This window comes from Etheostoma cragini, chromosome 10 (assembly GCF_013103735.1).
Source record: "Etheostoma cragini isolate CJK2018 chromosome 10, CSU_Ecrag_1.0, whole genome shotgun sequence".
Taxonomy (NCBI): Eukaryota; Metazoa; Chordata; class Actinopteri; order Perciformes; family Percidae; genus Etheostoma; species Etheostoma cragini.
This window is the reverse complement of record NC_048416.1, coordinates 15,762,872-15,765,806: the sequence shown is the minus strand read 5'-3', so window position 1 is coordinate 15,765,806 and position 2,935 is coordinate 15,762,872. Positions and strand designations below refer to the sequence as shown.

At 41.8% G+C, this 2,935-nt stretch overlaps 3 protein-coding genes across 6 annotated transcripts in view; 2 read left to right on the top strand and 1 right to left on the bottom strand.

Annotated features, from left to right (window-relative positions):
- The window catches only part of LOC117951263 (protocadherin beta-16-like), a 122,438-nt gene that overhangs the window by 17,609 nt on the left and 101,894 nt on the right, over window positions 1-2,935 (bottom strand). The gene's annotated exons all lie outside the window — the stretch shown is intronic.
- Window positions 652-2,935, top strand: part of LOC117952262 (protocadherin gamma-C5-like) — a 22,363-nt gene continuing 20,079 nt past the window's right edge. The window contains exon 1 of the mRNA XM_034884410.1: window positions 652-1,021. The gene's annotated coding sequence lies outside the window, so the exon portion shown is untranslated. The remainder of the gene's footprint in view (window positions 1,022-2,935) is intronic.
- The window catches only part of LOC117952263 (protocadherin gamma-C5-like), a gene marked incomplete at its 3' end in the record, with an annotated part of 11,032 nt that continues 9,060 nt past the window's right edge, over window positions 964-2,935 (top strand). The window contains exon 1 of the mRNA XM_034884411.1: window positions 964-2,931. Within this exon, the coding sequence (XP_034740302.1) occupies window positions 1,022-2,931 (1,910 nt within the window). The remainder of the gene's footprint in view (window positions 2,932-2,935) is intronic.

The following is a 2,935-nucleotide window of genomic DNA, read 5'->3' as shown; positions in this document are numbered from 1 at the left end:
GTCCTGTATGTCTCCGATGTCAGAGTACAGTGATTTCACGTTGATTAAGCCCAGCAGCACCAATGACTTTAAGGAGGTAATCAGTGTTCTGGATGCGTCTTTACCCGACAGCACCTGGACCTTTGAGAGCCAGCAGGTGAGCAGAAATTAGCATACAAGCTTGCACATTTCCCGTCATTATTTGCGTGTAAAGCAAGAAATAAAATGAAAAATATTAAATCAAAACTCATGTGCAATATAACCTCACACTGTTTTGAATTAACTTGAATAGGAGATGTTTATTCCATAGATAGACTTAACATTCATGATTTTTTCTCTCTCTCTGTATAAAGATTTAAATATAATTTGTAAATATGTTTAATTAAGTGACTGAAAGTAACCGTTTCTAATGCAGGCATGCACTGCGCAAGCATTTCCATTTTTGATCAGACGTTGCTTCCACTTCACGCAATACTTTTTAATACATTGTAAATAGAAGTTTGTAAAATATATATTTCAGATAAAAAGTATTAAGGTTTTTTATTAATATTATAATAGTGATTAGTTGGCAGAAATTCTTTGAAAATGAAGGGAATAGTGGAGTTGGGAATTTTGAATCAAAATCTTTAGTAAATCTATAGTTTTCTTCAGCTGAGTTTTTCTTTTTACAGAGAAAATGATCACATAAATCTGACATTCCCTGATGTTACATTTGTCACACTGCATTACGACCTTGAGGGGGTGCAGTAGCTTCATGTGCAGAGTTGTGATTAGATAGCAGAGATGGAGGCTGTGAGCCAATAGTATACAGGACTGTACAAAGAGATCTACTCCATCCCCCATTGAGTCACCACCGTAACCCTCACAGTGCTTCGAGCTAGAGAGGAGATGCGCTTATTCGAAGGCGTTCGGAAAATATCTTTTGTTACCAATTATTTAAGGAGTCATTTATATAGGGGTGTCCATTCTGGCGATGGCTTTTAATGTTGGGCTGTGATGACGAATTCCTTGATGGGAAATAACCCATTCTAACTGACCGGGGATGACAAAGACAACAGGATACCGAGACTGGAGATGGCAGGCTCTTTGGTGGAATTACTTCTTTTTCTTGTGGAGTACAATAAACGGACAGACTCGTTACAGCATCCCAGAGGAACTGAAAAAGGGATCTGTGGTAGGGAATCTAGCCAAAGATCTGGGTCTGGGACTATCTGAGATTTTTGACCGTAATCTGCGTGTCGCCTCTGAGGCTGGTGAGCAGTATTTCAGTGTGGATGCGGGGAAGGGCGAGCTGGTGGTGAATGACAGAATAGACAGAGAGGCTTTATGCGGACAAAGCGCCAGCTGTGTGTTGCCTTTACAGGTTGTAACAGAGAACCCGCTACAACTACACCGGATAGAAGTAGAAATAAGGGACATCAATGACAATTCTCCTATTTTTTCAACGGAGGAGCGATCTTTAAAGATAGCAGAATCTACTGCCACAGGCATTCGCTTTCCTTTAGAAACAGCGCAGGATCTGGACGTTGGTAGTAATTCGGTAAAATCATATACTTTAAGTAAAGATGAGTGTTTTAGTTTGAAGATTAAAGAGCTGTCTGGTAATCGAAAAGTTCCAGAACTAGTTCTAGAGAAATCGCTTGACAGAGAGAAACAAAGTGTCCATCATTTATTACTGACAGCTTTAGACGGAGGCAACCCTGTCAAAACTGGAACCGCAAAAATCCTGGTTACTGTACTCGACAACAACGACAACGTTCCTGTATTCAAAAATTCGTTGTATAATGTAACTGTACATGAAAATAATTTCGCTGGTTCTCTGCTTGTAAAAGTTGAAGCAACAGACGCAGACGAGGGTGTTAATGGAGAGATCGAATACACATTTGCTGAGCATACACCCCAATCGATATTGTCTATTTTTCAATTGGATCCAGGTACTGGTAAAATCACCTTGGTAGGGCAGTTAGATTACGAAATCAGTGCAATGCATGAAATAGATATTACTGCAAAAGATAAAGGAGTTCCTGAGATGGAGGGCCACTGTCGTGTGCAAGTGATAGTACTGGATATTAATGATAATGCCCCAGAAATAGTTCTCACCTCAAACCCAAACCCAGTACGTGAGGATGCACCAAGAGGCACAGTTGTAGCCTTAATCAGTGCGCGAGACCTTGACTCTGGTAATAACGGTAAAGTGATGTTAAGAGTGAAAAATGGTGCTGCCTTCATTTTAAAACCATCGTTTTCTAATAATTATGCACTGGTTACAAATGGTTTATTAGACAGAGAAAGCTTCTCGGAGTATAATATTGAGATAACAGCCAGTGATGCAGGCTCTCCTCCTCTGTCCAGTAAGAAAATTATACCTGTCAGCATCACTGATGTGAACGACAACCCTCCTATATTTACTCAGAACTCCTATAATGTGTATTTAAAAGAGAATGGGGTACCAGGCTCTATACTGTACTCAGTGTCAGCATCTGACCTGGACTTTGGTGAAAATGCCAAAACATCTTACTCTATTCTGGACTCTAAAGTGCAGGATGTTTCTGTCTCATCTTATGTTTACATTAACTCAGATAACGGCAGCATCTACTGCATGCACTCGTTTGACTATGAGAAACTGAAGGTGTTTCAGATTCAGGTTCAGGCAAAGGATCAGGGCTCTCCGTCTCTCAGCAGCAACGCCACTGTCCATGTTTTTATCCTGGATCAGAACGACAATGCCCCCGCTGTTATTTACCCCTCCTCCGCTGCCCTGGGATCCCTCTCTCATCAGAGGATGCCCCGCTCCGCTAAAGCAGGCCACCTGGTTACTAAGGTGACGGCCGTGGACGCTGATTCGGGTCATAACGCCTGGATCTCCTACAAACTGGCAGAGGCCACAGACGCCTCTCTGTTCACTGTCAATCTGTACACAGGGGAGGTGAGGACTAAACGCGCTGTGTCCGAGCAG